Source organism: Engraulis encrasicolus, chromosome 2, assembly GCF_034702125.1.
Source record: "Engraulis encrasicolus isolate BLACKSEA-1 chromosome 2, IST_EnEncr_1.0, whole genome shotgun sequence".
NCBI lineage: Eukaryota > Metazoa > Chordata > Actinopteri > Clupeiformes > Engraulidae > Engraulis > Engraulis encrasicolus.
Window position 1 is genome coordinate 4,232,182 of NC_085858.1, and position 24,065 is coordinate 4,256,246.

General features: G+C 45.1%; 1 protein-coding gene across 7 annotated transcripts in view; it reads left to right on the forward strand.

Annotated features, from left to right (window-relative positions):
* Positions 1 to 24,065, forward strand: part of dnm2a (dynamin 2a) — a 56,406-nt gene that overhangs the window by 11,715 nt on the left and 20,626 nt on the right. For 2 of the 7 annotated variants that reach the window (XM_063220043.1, XM_063220024.1), the window contains exons 2-15: positions 1,193 to 1,266; positions 2,715 to 2,864; positions 4,624 to 4,827; positions 7,570 to 7,668; positions 7,868 to 8,028; positions 8,829 to 8,971; positions 11,170 to 11,305; positions 12,786 to 12,853; positions 13,958 to 14,096; positions 18,343 to 18,429; positions 18,738 to 18,808; positions 19,779 to 19,832; positions 20,967 to 21,018; positions 23,415 to 23,450. In XM_063220043.1, coding sequence (XP_063076113.1) covers positions 1,193 to 1,266; positions 2,715 to 2,864; positions 4,624 to 4,827; positions 7,570 to 7,668; positions 7,868 to 8,028; positions 8,829 to 8,971; positions 11,170 to 11,305; positions 12,786 to 12,853; positions 13,958 to 14,096; positions 18,343 to 18,429; positions 18,738 to 18,808; positions 19,779 to 19,832; positions 20,967 to 21,018; positions 23,415 to 23,450 — 1,474 coding nt within the window. Of the gene's footprint in view, positions 1 to 1,192; positions 1,267 to 2,714; positions 2,865 to 4,623; positions 4,828 to 7,569; positions 7,669 to 7,867; positions 8,029 to 8,828; positions 8,972 to 11,169; positions 11,306 to 12,785; positions 12,854 to 13,957; positions 14,097 to 18,342; positions 18,430 to 18,737; positions 18,809 to 19,778; positions 19,833 to 20,966; positions 21,019 to 22,902; positions 22,915 to 23,414; positions 23,451 to 24,065 lie in introns of all 7 variants that reach the window. The other 5 variants (XM_063220030.1, XM_063220036.1, XM_063220056.1 and 2 more) reach the window with 5 other exon arrangements.

Consider the following 24,065-nt stretch of genomic DNA (forward strand, 5'->3'; position numbering starts at 1 on the left):
ACACACACACACACACACCAGAGTTACAGGGAACAGTAGACACTCATCTCTTCCATCCCCATCAACCCCAAAGTGTACCTAATGCACACACACACACACACACACACACACACACACACACACACACACACACACACACACACACACACACACACACACACACACACACACACACACACACACACACACACACACACAATTACTTACTTATAGAATGACATTATAACATTACTTACTCTCTCATCTCTTGTGATGGACAGTTGGTATTATTCCAGGACCCACAGACCAAAGCACATTACTGCTCTCAGGAGAACACACACACACACATATTCTTGCCAAAACCCACCATACATTTATATGTCAGTTTAATATGTCACATGCACATTTACTTGTTGCTTAGATACAGCAGGAGGCACTCTGGTTCTCTGGCTTTCTATGACAGATGTCAGGCAGCCCAGCATGCTTATGCAGTACATGACACACACACACACACGCACGCACGCGCGCGCGCGCACACACACACACACACAGTCCACCCACTGTAATGTTCCACTATTGGAAATTACTCTCTCTCTCTCTCTTTATTAAATGTAGGTTAAGTAATTGGGGAAAGTCAGTCAGTCAGTCTCTCCATCTGTGGAGCGTTTCAGACCGTACCACCACCATAGACATTGCCGTCCGGGTCTGTTTTGCGGACTGTACCACTGGAAACTGTAAAGCAGGGAGGAGGGGAACGTTCAACAGGCCTCAGGACATATGGCAGTGAATGGACCAGCTGAACAGGCCTGTCTGTTGGTACGGATAGAGAGAGGGAGAGCGAGAGAGAGAGCGCGAAACAGAAATGGATAGATGGATAGATGAAGGGAGGGGGAGCAGAGAGGAGAGACAATGGCCTGGGCTGACCCACTAAACAAGCCCCCAGGGAGGGAATTGTGCCCTGTCACACACACACACACACACACACACACACACACACACACACACACACACACACACACACACACACACACACACACACACACACACACACACAGGAAAGCGCCTGTTTGTCAGACTCTAGGCTATACATATACACTAAATGCTGACACTGTGACACTGACTCACAGGCGTATTTGTTTTGTCTCTACTTTTCCTTTCAATCATCTCATATGTCCTCCTCCTTCTTCTTCTCTTGTTTTTGTTTTTAATGCAGGGACTTCCTTCCCCGAGGGTCGGGCATCGTCACACGTCGTCCTCTGGTGCTGCAGCTGGTGAATAACAAAGCGGGTGAGTCCAGTCTAGTCCAGTCCAGTGGGGTTGGTGTGTTGTGGCCTCCAGCCATCAGGCCAGACCAGTCAAACATGATTTACAAAAAGTAGGGCTGTACTAGCCTGATTGTCATCAACGTTCAAAACTCTTCGAGACGTGGTCTGACCAAGAGTATAACAATGAACATTTCCCAAACGGCGTGGTTGACCCTCCTCCCTTGGTTTGCTTATGGTTGTTTGCTTACCGACCAAAGTGGGAGGATTTCCCGTATTTTCGGGAACTCAGAAAGTACTTGCATTGCTCTTGACCTGACTAGTTGCAATGCTGAAAGTGTTGCGTCACTAGGAGGGCACAGCCTGACTAGAGCTGTATCTACGTTGTGTCTAATCGAACCAAGAAATTACAATACACAGGGTCATGATACCGTATTGTGATACAAGGAGGCAGTATCGTGATACACCCTGTCAAAGTTTTGTTAACCATTAGTCCAGAAAACAACATTATGATATGAAGTGATGGTGCTTCCAAGTTTCAAATCATCATCATCATCATCATCATTAATATTTAAACTTTTGTTTTTAAATTATTAGTAGTCTCTTAGTAGTAACCTATTCTACCTACTAACTATCATAATTTTGATAGTGATACGAACCGAATCATGAGTTGAGTGTATCGTTACAGCTCTAAAAAAAATGTATTGATGTGCAAAAAGGGATTGGAGCGTCCAACGTCAGGGATAAAACATGAGTTTGGGTGCAAATCAAAGCGAATGATTGAATTTGAATGATTGATGCTTAAACTCATCTATTTTTTTTATTTATTCCAACATGTCTGCAGGCACTTTTGGGGCCGAAATGCATCTGATGACATGGCGGTGTAAGGGTTAATGACATTTTAGTAGTAGCATACTTCAGGATGGTGCAACCACAGCTAATGCCACTATTGTATGCATTAAATGTATGCGATTTTTTAAATTGTTTTCAGTGGTTTATAGAAGCATATTCACTGCAGTACATTAATTAAGAATTATTCATTTCTGGGAATAAGCTGTTGTTGTGTTACCTGACATCCGAGCCCAAAACGTCTTTGACCTGTAAATAAATAGATGAGTTTAAGCATTTTTTTTTTCATCCTGAAAAAGTAGATTGATACCTTTTCATGAGAATAGAGAAATCTTGGCTATTGTAATCTTTTTGACTACAAGCTGTAATGGTAGGACCCATTTGGTGAATGCTAGGGGAAATGGCAAATGCAGTACAGTAAAATGGATTTCAAAAAAAATTTTTTTTATTGATTATAGTCCTAAAAAGCTACATGAGAGAGATTACAAGCACACACTTGTATGTAAATATTAATTGATGGAGTGCCAACAGACATGCAAGAAAAAGACTTTGGTGCAGGCACCAGTTCATTTTGGTGTTTTTTTCCCCCCTTATTTGTATGTGTGTTTGTTTTGTTGTGTGCAGAATATGCAGAGTTCTTGCACTGTAAGGGAAAGAAGTTTGTGGATTTCGATGAGGTGCGTCAGGAGATTGAGAATGAGACGGATCGCATCACCGGGGGCAACAAGGGCATCTCCCCCATCCCCATCAACCTCAAAGTCTACTCACCCAATGGTAACACACACACACACACACACACACACACACACACACACAGACACAGACACAGACACAGACACAGACACAGACACAGACACAGACACAGACACACACACACAGACACACACACACAGACACAGACACAGACACAGACACACACACACACACACACACACACACACACACACACAATGGTAGGCGTTGGTCACAATGTGTGTGTGGTTCGTATGTCTGCTATGAGAGCTATACCTCAAACTGTCTGTCTGTCTCTGTCTCTCTCTCTCTCTCTCTCTCTCTCTCGCTCGCTCGCTCCCTCGCTCGCTCCCTCCCTCCCCCTTCTCACACGCACACATATCTATCAATACAGTACATTTATACACATGTCCTCCCCGTTTATTTTATGCTGTTACATGAACAGATGCACTTGGATATATTGAAGTACTCACTGTCTCACTCTCAAGCCGATCCTCTCTTCCAGGAAAGCACACTCATCTTCCTTCCCCTGAATCGCCTCTTTCTTGCTCTCTCTCTGTCTTTCGCTCTCTATCTCTGCTTCTCTCACTCTGTCCTCCACTCCCCCCCCCCCTCTCTCTCTCTCTTTCTTTATCTCTCTCTCTCTCTCTCTCTCTCTCTCTCTCTCTCTCTCTCTCTCTCTCTCTCTCTCTCTCTCTCTCTCTCTCTCTCTGTCCCTCTCGCTCTCTCAATAATCATTCCCTGTTATTTATGTTGCGTACATGCTTTAAGTCCACTCAGATATTTTGGCTCCCAAACTATTTCACTCACACTCACACACATGCGCGCACACGCATGCACACACACACACACACACGTGCACACACACATATACACACACACACACATGCATAGAGGCATGTGCAAATAAACACCTCAGAGGGGGATTCCCAAGTTGCCTTTGTCCTGATGTATAATAAACACAGAAACACCTCGGCATATGTGTCAAGCAGTGAGGTGTGTGCGCGCGTGCGTGCGCGCGTGCGTGCGTGCGCACAGACATGGTTACACAGACATGTGCACACACAGGCTTTGGGTGCCATTTGCTATGGGTGGGCAATGTGGGCTATCAACACGCACGCACGCACGCACGCACGCACACACACACACACACACACACACACACACAAACACACACACACACACACACACACACACACACACACACACACACACACACACACACACACACACACACACACACACACACACACACACACACATTGCTGGGGATGACCAAGGTCAAGTCGATTAATTGCGATTAATATTTTTTAATCGATTAAAGAGGCACTAGGTAGGATGATGTCATTTGCCCGTGGCATGCCTGTCTCAAAATCTACACGTACTGAAAAAATGCTGTTCAAAATCTCTCTCTGTGAGACTGTTTATCATCCCAGAATGCCAGCAGTTGATACAAATCTGAATACGGTATGTGAAACGATGTTTTCCAATGATGCGTGTTTCCCACGACACTCCCTCGGACCGCGCTGCCAAAACTTGCATGTGGGATTTTCTGACAGCGTACCGCGGATGTGATCACGACAGCCATCGTTCACTTACTAAAGACTTGCAGAAGTGGCGGCTGACTCGGGATCGTGATTAATTAAACTTTTAATCCTACCTGGAGCCCCTTTAAAGCATTCATCGGTTGAAGTCCATTAATTGTTGACATCCTTAACACACCCACACACACACACACACACCCTCACACACACACACACTAAGATTCTCACTAACACTCTCTTTATTCCCCCTTCGTTAGTGCTTAACCTGACGCTGATCGACCTGCCGGGTATGACCAAGGTTGCCGTGGGAGACCAGCCGGTGGACATAGAGTTCCAGATCCGGGACATGTTGATGCAGTTCATCACCAAGGAGAGCTGTCTCATCCTGGCCGTCACCCCCGCCAACACCGACCTCGCCAACTCAGACGCACTCAAGATCGCCAAGGAGGTCGACCCTCAGGGTGAGTGGGAGAGATTGTGTGTGTGTGTGTGTGTGTGTGTGTGTGTGTGTGTGTGTGTGTGTGTGTGTGTGTGTGTGTGTGTGTGCGCAGTGTGAGAGAGAGGAGGCAGAGAGAGCTGCCCGACTTTACCAACTCGAACACACTCAAGATCGGCAAGGATGTCGACCCACAGGGTTAATGAAAGGGAGGGTGTGTTTGTGTGTGCGTGCGTGCACGAGATATGCCGGACGTGTGATTGTATGTGTGTCTGAGCAAGAGAGAGCTGCCCGACTTGGCCAACTCTAATGTACTCAAGATTGCCAAGGGGGTCCAACCACAAGGTGAGTGAGTGTGTAAAAGACAGAAAGAAACAGTGGCAGACGCAGACAAAAATGTGCTTTTTGAGCTTTCTGACTTCCCATCCAGTGCGTGTCGCAAGAGCTGAATAAGGCCTTGCGTCATGCTGTGAGCGGTGATACTGTATATGCAGAAACTATTTCATTGTGCATCATACCTCCAAAAACACGTTTTCTCCTTCTGTACATTTTTCTGTCATGTTCTGAAATATTTACAGGGCTTTCAACACGGGCAATAGAGAACATATTTAAATGTATGACGTTCATTATGTCTTGAGGTTATATGAAATATTCAAGTCATAATGCTTCGACCGTGTAACTTCCGTCTTCATCAGAGGGTCACATGGATGTTGAGATGTAACGTGCTTTAAAAGAGCTGATGTTGTGGAGATGTGACCATCCTGTCAATATTTGTCAGGTAAAAGATAAACTAACTTTTACATGTCTGAAACAAAAGAATTTGGATATTTGAGAACATAGTGGTAACACTTTATTTTAGGGACACATCTATTAGCACTAATACATAAAATATTAATGCATGTGTAAGTAACTTGTAAGGCATGTACTAAGCAAAATAAGACAGTTGTTAAGCATGTATTCACAAATATCTTGTTCATGCACAATAAGGGATTTATTACCAATATAACCTTAGTAAGGACCTAGTAGACCTAGATTTCTATTTATGTGTAAGCAGTAAGGGCCAGAATACAATGTGTATAAGCTCCTGGTACACTGTGTGAACAAACCCTGAACAGTGTGAAAACAGATGTGGAATAAGGGTCCCTATTCTAAAGTGATGCATTGCTCAGCCCAGATGGCTTAGGGCCCCCGCACTACCTAGGGCCCCCACTCCACGTGTCCACGTGTCCCCCCCCACCCCCCCCCCCCCCCGGGAAGCAAAGTGTAAGAACATTTCAGAGTCAACATTAGTCTCAGTAGGTATGAAGATCTCACTTATCCTATTCATTATGTCAATGAGTAATTGGAAGCATTATATAGCAAGGATTGGACGTAAAGTTATCAATGACGGTGGGTGGTGAGATGTCATTTTTTCATACACCAATTAGTTTTAATTGTAAAAACCCTACAATAAATGCAGAATATAACGATGAGTAATAGTTTGGAAGCGAAACTAAGCTATTCCTTTCTGATAAATAAGTTAATGTTTGAGAAACTTAGCTACAAGAAGTGCAGTGCATGATGGGTAGGCTACGCCCTTAGTCAGAAATGCAATGCATGGCCAATGCAGCAATGATAATATTTCTGTTGTTACGTACATGGCAAATTGTTTGGATAGCAACTAAATTTCACAAGTGAGGGGAGGAGCTAAGGACGTAGGCTCAGAGCTGGGTAGGTTGTCTGTTGGCCTAGATTGCGTACCCATCATGCACTGCACTTCTTGAAGCTAATGTTCTCAAACATTCACTTAATTATCACAAAAGAGTAGTTTAGTTTTGCTTCAAAACTATTATTCTAATGTTCTGCATTTATTTAGGTTTTTTTTACAATTAAAACTCAGTGGTACATGAAAAAAAATTACATCTCACCAACCCACCGCCATTGACAAGTGTACGTTCAATCCTTGCTATATATAGGCTCTTGTTACCTCCTTCTCATTGATATGAACAAGAGAAAACTAGATGACTCAGCTGGGTAAGTATTAATTATTTGATATACCCTTACACTTTGTAGATCGGGGGGGCTAGGTAGTGCAGGCCTGGGTGGTGTGGGGGCCCTAGGACTTTGGTAGTGCAGAGGCCCTGAGCCATCTGGGCTGACCAATGCATCACTTTAGAATAGGGACCCTTATTCTGCATCTGTTTTCACACTGTTCAGGGTTTGTTCACACAGTGTGTCGGGAGCTTATACACATTATATTCTGCCACTTACTACTTACTAATAAATAGAAATATAGGCTTACTGGTCCTTACTAAGGTTATATTAGTAATAAATCCCTAATTGGGCATGAACAAGACATTTGTGAATACATGCTTAACAACTGTCTTATTTTGCTTAGTACATGCCTTACAAGTTACTTACACGGGCATTAATATTGTATGTATTAGTGCTAATAGATGTGTCCCTAAAATAAAGTGTTACCAACATAGTAATAGACTTCATTGTTATTCACATAAATAAGAGTTGTGTATGGATGCGTGGTCCCTTCTATTGTGTTGTGACATTGTATTGATCTGGTCAGCTGTGGCCAAGTGTGCCTATACTGCTTCGGGCCATGTGGAAATAATCTGTGTGTGTGCGTGTGTGTGGCCGTGCGTGTCTGTGTCTGTACGCGTGCGTGTCTGTGTCTGTGCGCGTGTCTGTCTGTGTGTGCGTGTGTCTGTCTGTGTGTGCGCATGTGTGTGTGTCTGTGCGCATGTGTGTGTCTGCGTATGTGTGCTTCCCCCAGGGCTCCGCACTATTGGCGTCATGACCAAATTGGACCTGATGGATGAAGGCACTGATGCACGAGATATCCTTGAAAACAAACTGCTCCCCCTGCGCAGAGGTAAGCAGTACCTCTCTCTCTCTCTCTCTCTCTCTCTCTCTCTCTCTCTCTCTCTCTCTCTCTCTCTCTCTCTCTCTCTCTCTCCCTCTCTCTCTCTCAAACACATGGACATCCTCAAACTACAGGATTCCTTCGAAATGTGTGTGTGTGTGTGCACATTTGCGTGTGTGGTGTGTGTGTGTGTGTGTGTGTTTCCTAGGCTACATTGGAGTGGTGAACCGCAGTCAGAAGGACATAGATGGGCGTAAGGACATCCGAGCTGCCCAGGCAGCTGAGAGGAAGTTCTTCCTGTCCCACCCCAGCTACAGGCACATGGCCGAGCGCATGGGCACGCCCCACCTGCAGAAGACCCTCAACCAGGTGCGCCACTCACTGCTACTACTACTGCTACTACTACTCTGCACACAGTTAGAAAACATTTTTTTTTTCATTTTATTATGGGAGGGATTAATATCCATTGGTCTGATTTACTGATTATCAATTATTTAGTCTTTGGTTCCTCAATATTTATTGTTTTTTATTTTGTTTAGTTTTTTGTTTTTGTTTTACAAGTGTTTTGAGACCATGATGTATGGTGATATTGCACTCTAAACTACTACTACCACTACTACTTCTATTACTACTACTACTGCTGCTACTAATACTGATACCAGGGCCCTAAATTGAACTTTTTTCATCACCAGCCAAAATGTCTTGTAGATGTTAATTTTACTAGTCAAGTGCACAGGTCAAATGTGTCAAAGTGGCTAGTAAGTTTGTCTCCTCCAGCCAAACTGAAATTTCACCAGCATTTGCCTGGTGCTAATTTAGATCCCTGGCTCCTACTACCGTGCTACAAGTGCTACTACTATAACTTCTGCTGTTACTACTACTACTACTGCTACTACTAATTTTAATAATAATAAAGGTTAATACATGAGCACCGCCACACCTGCAGGAGACCCTCAACCTGGTGCGGCACTCACTGCTTAGTTCTATGCATTGTGATTAGTCCATTTTTCTCTCCTGCAGCAAGTGACCAACCCCATTCACACCAATTTCACTTTGGTAGTGACATAAAAGACACACAAAGGCGAGCTCAAATCACGATCAATATACAATAGTAATGAATTAATGAATATGGGTAAAAGTAAGATAAAAACGATTTTTCTCTCCTGCAGCAACTGACCAACCACATCCGGGACACGCTGCCAGGGCTGCGCAGCAAACTGCAGTCCCAGCTGCTCTCGCTGGAGAAGGAGGTGGAGGAGTACAAGAACTTCAGGCCCGACGACCCCACCCGCAAGACCAAGGCTCTCCTACAGTGAGTTATATTACATTCCATTACCCCACCCGCAAGACCAAAGCAGGAGTTACATTATCTTACATTACAATAAATTACATTACATTACATTACATTACATATGGACAACCCCAGCCGCGAGACCAAGGCTCTCGTACTGTGAGTTACATTACATTACATACATTACATTACCCTCAAGACCAAGGCTCTCCTACAGTGAGCATTCCCTGCGGGCCAATGGCGTTTTTTGGGGCTCAGACATCAAGTGGTACAACCATAGCTAATGCTCATAAATTAGTTAGTTATTGTTAATTAATGTACCGCAATGAATAAGTGTCTTAGAAAATCCACGAAAAGCAAACTAAAAAAATCCATTTGATCACTGCAATACTACATATGGCATTAGCTGTGGTTGCTCCACCCTGAATTGTGCTATTAGTAGAACGTCATTGACCCATGCATGAAATGGGTGATTCTTTTTGTGTTTGGTAATGCATCACGTTAGACGCTTCATGCTTGACCCTGATACTTTTATCCAAACATCAACTGCATCGCATGGGTGGCCAAGCAGGTCATGTTCCTAAGGTCTCACAAGGCCCTTGTGTCCAGTGGGTGTGGAAGTGTCTGTGCCTGTGTACTGTGAATATGTCATAGTCCCTGGAGTCTAGATTAGATTAGATTAGAATGGCCTTTATTGTCTCTACAGGAGAGCAGTTTTGCGTGGACGTGAGAAGGTGTGATTTACAATGAACAAACGAAAATTGGACAAAACCTGGGTACCACAGAGGGAACACACAAGAAACATACAGTATACTGAACAAGGAAACATGTAAACATACACTATAGCTTAGTTTGCCTACAGCCATAGCCTCACAAACAGCCAGACAAACATTTTTAGTGCACACAACCCTGTCACCCAATCATCAGTATATCCTACCCCATGTTGGATATCCATTGCACATACCCCCCAAATATGAAGACTGAATAACCAAATGTCATTTCATCTTCCATGTCCATAAACAGTACAAAATTTAAGTGGAATGGTCGCCTCCCTCCCATTCCCTTTCATATTCCCGTTCCCATGCTATTCTTTTATTCACTTGTGCGCTCTTCATCAGAATTCAATCAGCTGTGTGTCTGTGTAGGATGGCCTAGTGTGAAAATGGCCCCTGATGCCCTGCCCATCATCATCCGTGTCAAAATGTACACATCAGCTGTAAGCATGGCCTTTGACAATGGTCCCAGGTGTCAAACACATTGTCTTTCACCATCCATGTCCATGTCTATTTTCAAATTGGCTGTGGCAGCTGCGACTGAACCGCATCATAGCTCGTTAGCATAATATTCTCTGAAGGTCAACTACAAACTGTTGCTCGAGTCACTCGAGCTCAAATCGCTTTTGTCTCTTCTGTCGCCATATTCCACACTCCATCACCGTTGTCGCCTTTTGGTGTGTTTTGGTAGATGTAAGGCTGGCCTATATGAGCATGGTCCCTGGTGTCTAACAGAGTGGCATTTCATCATGTATCCGTGATGGACGACCGCTGAAAATGGTCCCTGATGTCAGACTGCCACAGTCTTACATACACACCTTGTCAGAATGTACAGATGTAAAATCAGATGTACTGGTAGCTAGCCTGTGAGTAAGGTCTCTAAGGTATCCTACTCAGTTCTGTTTCATCATCCACTATCCTTGTGTGTCCGTGTAGCATGCGCTGTGAGCTTGGTTCCTGATGTTGAACTGAGTCTAATGTCATCATACACAGTAAGAATGGCCTCTCTGCAGTATGGGGTCTCTATGGGATCTTATCCAATCCTGTTCATCCTCTATCCTTGTTTGTCCTTGAATGAATGAATTAATTATTTTATTTGACCAGCTCCGTTCTTACATAAGCATGATTAAATTCTATATGAACCTTGCCACATACTTAAATAAATAAATAAATAAAGTCAGAATAACGAAATAAAGCTTGAAAGCTTATTATTTCCATTGTGGTCTTTTGATGTTAAATGGCAGCAGATGTTAAAATGATGAGTGGCACTGGAACAACATTTAAGCTATAATATATATCAAGTTAACATACAAGGCATACACATCATTCATATTGCTATACTATGCACTGGCCTATATACTATATAAAGTGCTCATCCTCCGCGGACTGATCTCTAATATAAGCCATGTTGTTTTTCTAAGCCATGTGTGTCCTTGTGTGTGGCAGGATGGTGCAGCAGTTTGGCGTGGACTTTGAGAAGCGCATCGAGGGCTCCGGAGACCAGGTGGACACCAAGGAGCTGTCAGGCGGAGCCAAGATCAACCGCATCTTCCACGAGCGCTTCCCCTTTGAGCTGGTCAAGGTACTGGAATAATAATGATAATAATAATAATAATAATAATAATAATAATGATGATGATAACAACTATTTGTATTGCACAATTCAATCATAAATCTTCTTCAGGTATCTTACAAAAGTTAAGACGTACAGCTGATTGACGGTCAACTGGTAGTTTCCTGCAGGGGTGGAAAGTAACTAATTATAATGTAACTAGTATAAGTAACAAATTATGATTAGGCCTGACAGATAATTAGCAATGTTACCACCAGGTATTGTACTGCAGATGCAGGTGCTCTTCTGCAGGTTCCTAGAGACATTATATCGGATTTTTGTACCATTTTTAACTGTAGTTGTGGTAAAAGGATGATTTTTGTGCGAAGACACAATTGTGTTGTACTGTAAATGCCAGCTCACCTGGGCCTTAGAGACACCATATTTGATTTTTTTTGGTTCCATTTTGAGGCGTGATGTCCATGCGGTAAAACACTGATTTGTGCAGAAATGTTCACTGTATTGTATTGTAAATGCCAATTCTCCTCCCGAGGGCTTTACTGTAATCTACTGTACATCTCACCATTGGGCACTGCAGGCCCATGTTGTGTGTGCATACATGCGTACATGCATGCGTGCAAACTCCAATAGAGTTGAGTTGCCAGTGCTTTGGTATCAAAAAGCTTTTTTGTCAGTTGTGTGTTGGTGTTATCTGTTGGGAGTCTGAAGGGTTGGAGTTTCTGGGTCTTATCTGTGATTTTAAGTGTGTGTACAATCGTAGGCTATGTGTGGGTGTAATCTGTGTGTGGGTGACTAAGTATGTGTGTCATGTGCGTGTGCATGTGTGTCCTGTGGTAGTAATTTCTGTGCATGTGTGTGTTTGCATGTTTATGTGTGTGGTTTTTGCCAAGGCCATGACTCATCGTCTCCTCTTTGTGTTTCCCTGCTGTAGATTGTGTTTGTAATGGCCTCCTCTGTTTTCTACTGTAGATAATATTTGTCATGGTCTTGCCTATATTTCCCTTTTTCAGATCATGTTAGTCATGGTCTCTCCTGTGGTTCCCCATTGTAGTTTGTGTGTAATGGTCTCTGTTGACTACTATAGGTCGTGGTTCTCATGTTCTCTTCCTGTGTTTCCTCTGTGTTTCCTCATGCAGATGTATTTTGTGGTGATCTATGACTGTTCTCCACTGTAGATTGTGTTTCTTACGGTCTCCTCTGTTCTCTACTTCTGTGTAATGGTCTGCTCAGTTCTTTACTGTACATGTGTTTTCTCATTGTCTCTCCTCTCTGTGTCTCATAACCTCTCTAGTCTTATAGCGTTTCTAATGGCCTCTGAGTTTCCCTCCTGGTCTCTTCTCTGTGTTTCTCCTGGTCTCTCCGCTCTCTGAGTTTCGTATGGTCTCTCGTCTCTTTGCTTCCCTCCTGGTCTCTCCTCTGTGTTTCTCATGGTCTCTCCTCTCTCTGTGTTTCTCATGGTCTCTCCTCTCGCTGTGTTTCTCTCCTGCAGATTGTGTTCGATGAGAAGGAGCTGAGGAAAGAGATCAGTCACGCCATCAAGAACGTCCACGGTGTCAGGCAGGTTCCATACACCATTCAAGTCCATGGAGTTTATTATATGCCATAGAAGTCCATGGAGATAGTAAACCATTGAAGGCCATGGAGTTGATAAACCTGTAGAGATCTGCATTGGTTATGCAACATAGAGGTGCATAGAGATTATAGACCATAGGCATCCATGTAGGTTATGTTCCCCGCAGCATTATCTCAAAAATGTAACACTTAGTCTAGCGAAGGAGGAGAGTAGCATCGTATGAGGCTAGGATAGGCGACTCGCCCTTCTGTAGTGCTATTCCACTTGTCATGCTGTGTCACTCACTCCCTAAGGTCCTCCGCACACCGGTTACGACAGCACTGCAGAGCACTATCGGTTCCGACTACCGGTATTTCGGTTCCCCTTCCGCACATTGCCGCCAACATACTACTGTATAACAAGGAATGGCAAATTTCATCACTGCAGGGCATGGATAATCAATGGGCGACTCTGACAAAAATAGAGCTTGAGCAGAATCGAGCAGTGCCCCGCACTTTGTCGGAACCGGTGTGTGGAGGCCCTTATACACACCCCTCCCCCTCCCCCTCCACCTCCACTCTGTCTGCAGTCTGTTGTGCACCACCCTAGAATCCTCACTGACATAGATCTGACCACATGACTGTAATTGTTGTCTATGAGCTTGCCTCCCACACACCATGCCGGTATCTGGATATGTGTAGATTAGTGCTTTATGTTGTAATTTAAATGTGTTCCTCTCTCCCTCTCTCTCTCTCTCTCTCTCTCTCTCTCTCTCTCTCTCTCTCTCTCTCTCTCTCTCTCTCTCTCTCTCTCTCTCTCTCTCTCCCTTCCACTCAAACTTAAACGTATCTGGAGTGCTTTCTCATCTTTTATAACAAAATGCTATCAAATTGCTTGTCTCTCTTCCACTCTTTGTCTCGTTGTCTCCGCTTTCTGTGTCTGTCTTCGACTGTATCATTGTGTGTTCCTGTTTGCCTCTGTCTGTTTATTAAAAATGTCTGTTTCTGTCTTCCTGCTTGCCTGTCACTCTCTGTCTGTCTGTTGTCTGTCTGTCTGTCTATTGTCTTGTCTGTCTCTGTCTACTTGTCTGTCCTCTTGTGCGTTCTCAGAACGGGCCTGTTCACGCCAGACCTGGCGTTTGAAGCCATCGTGAAAAAGCAGATCGTTAAGGTGAAAGAGCCCTGTATCAAATGTATCGATCTGGTCATTCAGGAGCTCATCAACACGGTCAGGGGTTGCACCAGCAAGGTACAGCAGGAGGCTGGTTCAGGTGGCGCACCTCACCTGTCACCTGTCCACCTCACCTGTTTTCCCTCCCACCGCCTCCTCCTCTCTCGTCTCACAGCCTGATCTCACAGAATTCTGTGAAATGGAGATGGGCTATTGTGACAAGGATTCTTTAGCTTTTTTCCCCACTGAAGTGTCACAATGGTTCATATAACCTTTCACGGATTTCTGTGAGAACACGTTGCGTCTCCCCCCTCTCCCCCTTATCTGCCTACGGCCTCAGTCTCTGCCTGCCTGACTGTTCAGCCAGGAGCCTCCAACCAGGCCTGTGAAGAGAGGCTCACACTGCCGCAGTCTGTCTGTTTTAGGGGTGTAGGGAGTTCAGCATAAGAGGCGTCTTGTGGATGATGATGGCAACAGAGATAGAAATGTAAAGAATAGATTTTGTGCGTGCGTGCGTGTGTGTGTGTGTGTGTGTGTGTGTGTGTGTGTGTGTGTGTGTGTGTGTGTGTGTGTGTGTGTGTGTGTGTGTGTGTGTGTGTGTGTGTGTGTGTGTGTGTGTGTGTGTGTGTGTGTGTGTGTGGCAGTGTGAGGCCTCTCCCAGGCTCTTACTAGGCCTTTCCCCCCTGGTTTTCGTGGTGTGTTTTGGGGTGTCGTGCAGTGCAGTGCAGTGCAGTGCTGTGCGTTGCGTGCCTGTCTGGTCTCTTGGATGCTGTGGCCAGGCTCCATGGCTCAGGGATGTGCGCGTGCCTCTCTCTGTCGCTGGCCATCTCTGGGCCGCGGTTCCGAGGGACAAGCTGCCGGGTTCTACCGCCAACCACATTTTACATTTAGCGTTCTCTAGGCCAGATGTTAGAACCTTAAAAGAACTTGCCCGTAGAACCTAGAACTTAGTCAGATATACTGGGTCAGCAGCAGCGAGTAGTTGCCGGGACAGCCAATCACATTTTACATTCTTTTCTCCAGGCCAGACTTTAGAAACCTAGATCCTAGAAGATCTCACCCTTCAAACCTAGAACAACTTTAATCAGATGTGTACTATATATTTCTTCAGCAGCCGCTAGTAACTTTATATTAGAGTGTGTGAAGATGTGGGGTAGCGGTGGTTTGTCCCATTCACGAACCGCCTTCTTTTCTACTCTATTCAGCCTTGGTGTAGAGTGTAGATGAATGACTAACAAAACTAAGATTTCTCTTCTTGTTTTTTCTGCTTCTTTTTCTTCTTCTCCTACCCTCTCCTTTCTTTTTATCTCTCCTCCTCCCCGTTTCTCCCTTTCCCTCCCTCTGTCTCTCTCTCTATCTCTCTCTTCCTTCTTCTCTACCTTTTTGTGGTGCCCTTTCTCTTTATTGGCTAAATGCCACCTCCAACCCTGCCCCCCCTTTTTCCTTTGCTGCGGTGCCTCAGAACGGGGCTGTTCACCCCTGACCTGGCCTTTGAGGCCATCGTGAAAAAACAGATCCGCAAACTGACCGCGCCCAGTCTCAAGTGCGTGGACCTGGTGGTGTCCGAGCTGGCCACCCTCGTCAGGAGGAGTGCCGAAAAGGTAACTAGCCAGCCAAATAGCGCTGTCAGAAAGTCTGCCATTTCAAATCAACTTTTTGGAGAAAAGATGCGGGTCAGTGACGTTTTAGTTGTAGGACACTTCGGGGTGCTGCAACCACAGCTAATGCCACTATTGTATGGATGGTTATTATTTTTTTTATTTTTTTTTGGTGAGAAGCATATTTATTGCAGTACATTAATTACCATTCATTTATGGGCATTAGATGTGGTTGTACCACCTGATGTCTGAGCCACACAAAAAATCGTCATTAACCTATGCACAGTAGGAGCCACTAATTTTTCACCATGATGGCAGAGTTGTATAAAGTAGACGTACATGTTACGGATGTAATTACAACACTTATAGTAGTATTGCATATTTGCAGCTATGTAACGTCATACTACTAGTGGATTAATTACATTTGTACAGTACGTCTGCTTCTACTTTATACAACTCTGCTCCTTGCAAGGCCCAGCTTGAAACACCTTGGCAGTCTCATGGAATTTGCATGAAATGGGGAACAAATAAATATCTCCCACTGTTCTGGGCTTCGTTTCCCACTGTTCTGTGCTTCGTTTCCCAAAAACTTCAGCCTAAAGTAGTACTTACAAAATGAGGTGCCCCTAGGCAATACTATATCACACATCACTAAAAGTTTATACGTACAATTATTTCTAGCCCTACATGCAATCTTTTTTGCTGGCGCATGCTCATGAAATGCTTGCGTCAAGTCCATGTACCAGGTAAAATTCGATATATATAAACTTTCAGTGATCACGTGAGACCTATTTCTGAGATATTGCCTAAGAGTACCTCATACTTAAGTACTACTTTGACAGTCTTTGGGAAACACAGCCCAGTGTTAGTGCACTACATGGGTATTTCTATGTTGGTTTAGCTGAACAGTGGCATGTTCATTGTCTAAGCCCATTGCTTTTCGTGCATTGTCGTGGGTTAAACCAATGTAAAAGCATCTATGTTGCGGCATGCCTTTTTAAAAAAAAGTTGATTTGAAATGGCAGCTTTTTTCAGTGCAGGCGCTGATTCACCACTTCTGTAGAAGAGAAGTCCTTGGATACTGAGGGGAAAAATACACAAAAAGATCTTGCAGCCTCAAGGGGCCTTCTACACAGTTCCCATCCTGCCAACTGATGCCACCCTCACCCCTGCCACCGCCACCACGTCATATCTTCACCCTCCCCCAATTTTGCACACACACACATTGCTCTCTCACGCCAATCAGTGGAGTCATTCATGGAAACAGTCATCAGAGACCTCTCTCACCCTCCATGATTGAGCTTTGGTTTCCTGTAAATGCATCCGCATTTACTCTCCACTCCACCCACATCCCATCATTCCCCATCCCTACCCCACCAATACCCCACATGACGATTCAGTGCATATCGCTTTCGCCAAATTGAAGCTGCTCCTCTCTTGCAATCTCTCCGCCATGTCGGCAATGCCATCTGGTCTGCCTGGCCTCTCCAAACGATTCTCTCATGTATTCATGTCCAGACCAGAAACGATCTCCTCACCACCTACAGTACATCATTACTGCAGGAGGGGAGGGGCAGCCGTGGACTTAAGATCAGAGGGTTGCAGGTTCAAATCCCACCCTTCCACTCTCACCCTTCCACTGCTCCAGGGACTGTAACCAATACCCTGTGCTTAAAATAAATAAGTAAGTCACTTTGGATAAAAGCCTGAGCTATGTATGATGTAATGTAAGCTAAATGTCACTGCACACCTGTGTTGTGTTGGTGGTGAATGATTAAGCCATCTGACCTGCACGCCACACCCTCTGACCTTAAACCAAACAAGCATGACCGAGCTCCTTGTGGCCACTCAGCTACTGTGCTGACTGTATTGTCATGGCTCATGACACAGAGGAGCAAACGCCACGGAACCCTCCGCTGGTCACCGTGGTAACAGAGCTAATGTGTCATGCGCCCCCTCATGGATGAAGGAGGAACCTCACTTGAAATCAAAGAAAACGTTAAAAAGCAAACGAAAACAGAAAAAGCTTTCACCTCTTCCCACCTTTTCCACCCTTGTCTTGTCTTGTCTTTCATGACCAAAAGTCATGCTCTGTCCACTCCTGTTTTTTCCATTTCTCTTTATTTCTCTGCACTAACCCCATTGATGAAGCTTAGCACAGAGAAGGAAAAAAGGGGATGGGAAAACTCCATTTCCTCTGCATGGCCATTCATGGTGATTCATTGCAATGCCATTGGACTGTACCCACCATCGTGAGAGCTTGGTGCCTTTTTATAGTCTACGCTCTACAACATGCAAATCATTTCTCTCATGCACCACCCATGGTCATACTTAGGGCATGGTGTATTCCTGCTGCTTTGCAAACAGTGATGCTGTGTGTGTGTGTGTGTGTGTTGAAAATCCATTCAGATGCTTTTAACGGCTAGCAAATTGTCTCTCCCCTTGGCATCTCTAGATTACCTGCTGCTAGCTTTTGTGTGTGTGTCTGTGTAATGTATAAATGCATAAATGGTGTCCATGTGTGTATTGTGTACACAATTATCTTCCCATGTGTATTGTGAATTCTGAACAGCTTTCTCTGCGGGCTCCAGTAGATACCTGCACATGCAATGTGTGTGTGTTTGTGTGCGTGTATGTGGCATGTGCACATGGCATATAAGCGTTGTGGAGTAGTTTGTATTTGCCGCACTGCAGTTGTGTGTTGTGTCCCCTCCCCACCCCCACAGCTGGGCTCCTACCCCCGCCTGAGGGAGGAGACGGAGAGGATCGTATCCACCCACGTCAGGGAGAGGGAGGGCAGGACCAAGGACCAGGTGAGGCACCATGGCCACATGCTTGTAGACTTGCACTAGGCTGGAGTCTGGATTTTACACATTTTGTTTATGGATGTGCTTTGTATTGCTAGCATTTGTATATTGCTGGACTCTGTTGCCCACATTACATAACATTACCAAGCAACTGTGTGGGAAATGCTGAAATGTGGGTAATGTTATTATTACACCTGGGTCGCTTCATCTTCACCGCTGCATGAAGTTATGTTTTCAGCAGCGTCTGATTATTTATGCTGTTTATTTCTGCATTGTTGAGGACTGCCTCTAACTCACTGTTTGTTGGTTTTCAGGTTCTTCTGCTGATTGACATTGAGCTGTCGTACATCAACACCAACCATGAGGACTTCATCGGATTTGCCAAGTATGACTTTCACTGCACAGTGTCCTTGACTTCCGCCTCTGCCTTTATTTGATGAAAGCGTGTGCGTGCGTGTGTTCGTTGGTGGGTGGGTGTGTGTTTGAGATGAGGGAGGAAATATGCTCATGTGTGCGCATTAAAGCCTATCCCTTTATCCGCTGCTTTATTGAAATGTTCTGAGAAGCAGACCTGGCGAATAAAGAGCTCAGCATGTGGAAGAGCTGAGATTACCTCTGGGAGATGCGGAGTGCTGCAGGATTCCATGCTATGATTCCGATGAGAATCGCTTCTGATAGTTTGTCGTTTTGCTTTGTGATTTTGGTGGGCTTTTTTTTGCCATTTGTTTTGCTCAGCAACTTATTATAACCCCTAATGTGATCTGAATGTATCCTGATGCAAACTGTGTACTTGCATCTGTTGGATTGGATTGTGATGCTGGATTCTGGAACTTGGATGCTAGATTCTGGAACTTGGAAGCTGCATTCTGGATTCTGCATTCCGGTTTTAGCCTGGCCTGTATCAGCTTCTGTGTGCTGAGTGGATGTTGTTCCCCCTCCCTGCCCCACCTCAGTACTTACTCCACTACAACTCTCTGCATGGTGTTGATTCAATAAAACATCCTTGTATTAACCCAGTGAGATCAGTGGGTGGTTTGCCTCTGACTTTGGTGGTTCCCCCTGAACTAAAAAGAGGTCTGCCGGTGGGAACCGTTGCGTGTCGTGTTTTTCAGTTGGTGCGAGACAGTTGTTTGACACTGCTTTTAGCATTTTGAAGTGCCTGACTTTTTGCCCTCCCTTCCTCCCGTGCTGGAAGACTGCACACTCTCTGCATCAAACCCTTCCCCCTCCAAGTCCGTTTGCCTGAGCAGAAGGCATGAGCATGGGGTGCCGTGAGCACTGCGATACGTATTTGTATCAGATCAACAGTTTTTTGTTTAACTTTTTTTTCCCCACCCCCATCACGTGACTTTTAGCCTTGACTTCCGAAGGCTGGACGATGGTGGTTCACCAGGGTTCGCCAACAACAGGTGCGCTCTCAGGTCCACCTAGTCCCACCGCCCCTATGCTCACTCACACACACCCACACACACCACGGCATGACGTTAACTTTTTTGCACACCGGCCACTATGGCTAGTGGTTTTCCAGAGTCACTGGACATTTAGCCTTCCTGCTAGCCAGAGTTTTGTTGTCAGTATTTTTTTCTTTAGAATATTCTTGTATTTAAATACAAACAATAGTTGAAACTACAGTGATTTGTCACACCAAAGAATAACTTACCTGTCAAAGTAGCTAGTTAAACCAAAATTGTTACTAGTCACAGCCAAGTTTTACCAGCATTTGGCCAGTTGACAGGTGTCAGTGTCAAGCCCCGACGCACGCACGCGCGCGCGCACGCACGCGCACACACACTCCCTCGACGGTGCCCTCCCCTCCCACGCTGACGTGGTTTTGATGAGTGCAGCTTTGATGCCACAAAGTCCCCCCCTTATCACCTCAAACTTCCCCTCCCACTCTCCCACTTGCAGGTGTGACAAACTGAAGGGTGTGCCTCAGTTACATGCTTCTTCTGTTTTTCGATGAAAGTTAAAGCAGGCAATGTTCAAAGAAAAGAAAATCAGGCTATGTTTCACAGCTTTATGGATAGCTTCTGGTAGATTTGTGACCTTTTTAACTGAGAAGCGGTGCCAAACGGTTGAGGCATTATTTGTTTTTATATCGCGGTGTTATTCCGTGGCATGTACAGTACTTGTTCATTCTATTCATTGTATTGATGTGGTTTTTAAATACTTAAGTTAATGACTTAATCTAAATACTTTAGGGAGTTGGCCTACAGTGCAGTGGTGATATTTGTTTTTCGTTTTACTTGCATCTTTTTTGTAAGACGTCAGATGAAGTTTGAGGTTCAAACACCGCAGCTATGCCTAGTCTTTACACGTGGGCTTTGTTGATGTTCATGACTAAGGGTGGGTTGGTGGATTAAGGTTTTTGTGTATGAACCAGCAGTCAAGCCATGTTTTCATTTCTGAAATGCTGCCATTTCCCTTTATCTATTGTCTGTCTCTCTGTCTGATCTTTCATCCATCCATCCATTCATCTGTCGGTGCCCGTCTGCCTGCCCTGCCCTGATCTCTGCTCTGTCTATCTCTCTCCCTGTCAACAGTGCACAGCAGAGGAACACCCATGCCAACAAGAAAAGGGCCATCCCCAACCAGGTAGGATTCCTCTAATCTGACACCTCACCTCAGATAATCTGTCTGTAAAATAAAATCCCTACCAACCCCCCAAAATGATAACTGACCAGATTCTGCTCTCAATAAATAAATAAATAAAGGCACCAACTGCACCCTACACCTCTGGTTCACCAGCCTAATTCCCCATCTACTCCTGATGTGTACGAAGTCCTTCCTTGATGTTGATCCTGATCAGATATCCTATCATGTTCAATAAGACATCTCCACTAGACCATAACCAACCCCACTCCACCTCCCCCCACCTCGCTTTGAATGCATTTAATGACTGTAATATTTTTTGTTGCATTGTATATGTCTCATGCTAGGATATTCAAGGTGTGCGTGTGTGTGTGTAAGGGAGAGCGAGAGAGAGCGCAAGAGAATGATTGTGTGTGTGTGAGGTCGAGAGAGAGAGAGAGAGAGAATGTGAGTGTGTGAGGGAGGATGTTTGTATTGTGAAATGTGACTCTGGGTCATCCAAACCAGTCATACCCAGACTCCCTGATTCAGAAATGCTCCTCGACCCAGAGAGAGCGAGCAAGCGAGAGTGCGACCCTGACCCACCCCTCCACTGCCTCTCACAGTACCACTGTTTTAGAGAGGGGAAAGTAAAGTACAGTAATCAACATCCCACCTTGCAACCCGAGTCATTTCACATGAAACCAGGCACTTTGACACACGGCTAACACAGATTTTAATTGAACCTAGTATGCCTTTTATAGTGGCAAGGTAGAACCCCAGAACTGCATCTGCGTGAATCTGACACCAATATTTATTGTCAAAAAGGTATTGATACACTTGGCAACTTTTTGAGCAGTGTTGCCTGGCAACGTCATGATTGGCTATTCATTTTCTAATGGAAGGGTTGAGAAAAAAGTTTTCTACGGCTAATCCAAGTTCTCTTGATAGAAATGGGATGTGATGAACAGTACAGTACACCACCCTACAAAGTCGCTGTCCAGGCACGCTGCTCAAACAGTTGCCCTGTGTATCATCACCTTAGGAAAGTAGGGAAATCCTAGTTGGTCGTTTCACAGAGTGTCTTGATTTCACATGAAATGAAAAGCCCCAACCAACCCCCCCTCCCCTCCCCCTCTTCTACACCCTGCCGCCCCGCACCCTACCTCACGCTTTTTTTGCATTCAAGGAGCAGAAGCATCCTGCCAGCACTGCACGCACGCATTACTTATTACTTCATTAATAACCATTTGCTTGCACGGCACCAATCTACAGGCATGCTCCATCACAGCACGGGACACAAATAATCACAGAATTATTTGTTTTTTTGATCCCATTTATTTATTTATTTTTGATTAATTTGATATGTTTTTGTCTTTTTTTGTGCGATTCTTTTTACTAATGTTCTTGTTTTGCTAATTTAGACTGTGCATGGATGAAGTTGCCAATTGTATTGAACTGGTGTGTGGAACTGCAAGTGAATCTAATTGCACGTAACTATTCTCTCTCTCCCCCTCTGTCTCTCTCTCTCTCTCTCTCTGTCTCTGTGTCTTTTCTTGTCCCTCCATCCATCTACTCTCTCTCTCTCTCTCTCTCTCTCTCTCTCTCTCTCTCTCTCTCTCTCTCTCTCTCTCTCTCTCTGTTCATGTGTCTCTGTATTCCTGTCTTTCTATCCCATTACTCACATCACCCCCAAATTTCTTCTTTCTACCATATCTCCTCCTTCACATTTCTTCTTCTGTCTCTCTCTGTCTCTCTGTCTCTCTGTCTCTCTCTCTCTCTCTCTCTCTCTCTCTCTCTCTCTCTCTCTCTCTCTCTCTCTCTCTCTGTCTCTCTCTCTCTCTCTCTCCTCTTCTCCGTTCCCCTCGCTCCTCATTCTCTCCCTCTCCCCCCCACACCACTCTGCAGGGTGAGATTCTGGTAAGTACTCCACATGTTAGCCCACACCACCACCAGTCTGGGTCGGCCAGGCCAGCAGGTGGGTGGGCACTACTCCTGGGAGAACCGAGGTCAGGTCAGGGCAGTCAGTCTGGTACAAAACCAATAGAGGCAAGGAGGAAAAGATACGAGGCACAGAAATCCTGGTGAAGAATCCCATTTGCCCGAAGGGCAGTCCGGTACACAGTAGTGTACAGGCGAGTAAGAGGTGATCCAAGACATAGAAAGACTGTTTTTGTTATCCCCTATAGGTCTCTCTCTCTCTCTCTCTCTCTCTCTCTCTCTCTCTCTCTCTCTCTCTCTCTCTCTCTCTCTCTCTCTCTCTCTCTCTCTCTCTCTCTCTCTCTCTCTCTCTCTCTCTCTCTCTCTCTCTCTCACGCTCTCCCGTTCTCTCGCTCTCCGCAACCCATCCCTCTGGTGGAGAGCACCATTTGGAAAAGCCGGCAGGCCAGGGCCTGATCGGCTGTTTGTCTCTCCCACAGCTAGGGGGCCTCGTTGAGGGCGAGATGGTGGAAAAGGTACAGCCAGCCTCTACAGCCGCTACTAAAAGCTGGAACCTCAACAAATGGCAATCCGCTAACACAGCTGTCTCTATTATCCCCTTGCTGTCACCAGTAATCGGTGGCCTCTCGTTTTCAATTCCAAACCCAGTGTGCGACTGGTAATTGCTGTGCGCACACATTAACAGACACAAGTAATTTGTGATAATTGTACACAGCGATCGACATCACTGAAAACTAACTGAACATTTATGTCCACCACTGTTTTGTCTTTGACCGTAATGTATTCATTGGCAATTTTCAAAGGCTGTATCTATGTTTGTAGCACTGTGGTGTGTTTCATTACTTTTTGTTCCGAAGGTACCAAGACCTCGGTCCTCCCTAAGCTGTGTCTGCCTACTGGCGTGTCTCCACTGGAGTGTGTGTGCGTGCGTGTGTGTGTGTTGAGGGAATGAGTTTGCCTTGTGGTGACTCAGCCCCACCGTCTCCGGGGGTAACAGGGTGCGTGGGAGGGAAATGGTGGGATCGACCAATGACCACCAGTGAGCCATTGTGACATCACCAATCAGACATTCTTTAGAACTCATCATCTCTGCCCCGCCCAGTGACACAGACAAACTACAATATTAACAG